At 44.9% G+C, this 800-nt stretch overlaps 1 protein-coding gene across 1 annotated transcript in view; it reads right to left on the bottom strand.

The window, feature by feature from the left end:
- EMH_0076630 (uncharacterized protein) overlaps positions 1-141 on the bottom strand; it is a gene marked incomplete at both ends in the record, with an annotated part of 2701 nt that extends 2560 nt beyond the window's left edge. Inside the window, 1 exon segment of the mRNA XM_013499745.1 lies at positions 134-141. Coding sequence (XP_013355199.1) covers positions 134-141 — 8 coding nt within the window.
- Between the last annotated feature and the right edge of the window lie 659 nt (positions 142-800).

Below are 800 nucleotides of genomic sequence, written 5' to 3'. Positions count from 1 at the left end.
CAGGTTGCCCCTCCCTTAGCGGTTTCTCCCCCCCCGCTGCTACAGCAACCGCTCCTTCTGCTGCTGCTGCCGTATAAAGCCCAAGACATAACTGCATGCATAAGGTTTAAGCTGTGGCCGGAGATTATCATACCGCAGCATTCTACATCTTTGCCTGTTGCTTGTTTTATAGTTTCAATAAAAAAAGAAAAAAAAGTTTTTGGGTTTCTCGGTATGCAGTTTAGTCTAGATGGGGGTACTGTGGTGACGAAAATAGCAACAGAACGAAAGAGGAAGCCAATGCTAATTAATATAAACATTCTCGATAGAATAAGGAGATTCAGAGGAAAAAAAAAACAAAAAAAATGGTGTATTATAGTACAAAAAACACAAATAAATGTAAATATATTTACGCATGCAGACACCCAAGAAGGCAGCGGAACACCCCCCAATATATCGTCATGTATTCTATCTTTTAGTTTTTTTTGTTCTGTTGGTATATAAAAAGAATCAGCAGCAATAGATACCATGCTTATACATATTATCGTCAGCAGCAATGCTATTACTGTATACATAAAACGCAACAACTCACCACGAGCGCTACGGTTTATACACCATACTGGGTTGAAACAACACATGCAGCTCCTCCTGCTGCTGCTGCTCCTGCTGCTGCTGCTGCTGCTGCTGCTGGGGGTGGTGGTGGGGGTGGTGCGGGTGGTGGTGGTGATGGCGGTGGTTTTGTTGGTGTGGTTGTTGCTGCTGCTGCGGGGGCAGCAGCAAAGCCTCAGTCGCGGCATTATGGAGATGCAGCAGCAGCAGCA

The sequence above is a fragment of the Eimeria mitis genome, genomic scaffold (assembly GCF_000499745.2).
Source record: "Eimeria mitis Houghton genomic scaffold, Emh_scaff4621, whole genome shotgun sequence".
Taxonomy (NCBI): domain Eukaryota; phylum Apicomplexa; class Conoidasida; order Eucoccidiorida; family Eimeriidae; genus Eimeria; species Eimeria mitis.
This window is presented reverse-complemented; position numbering and strand designations above follow the sequence as displayed.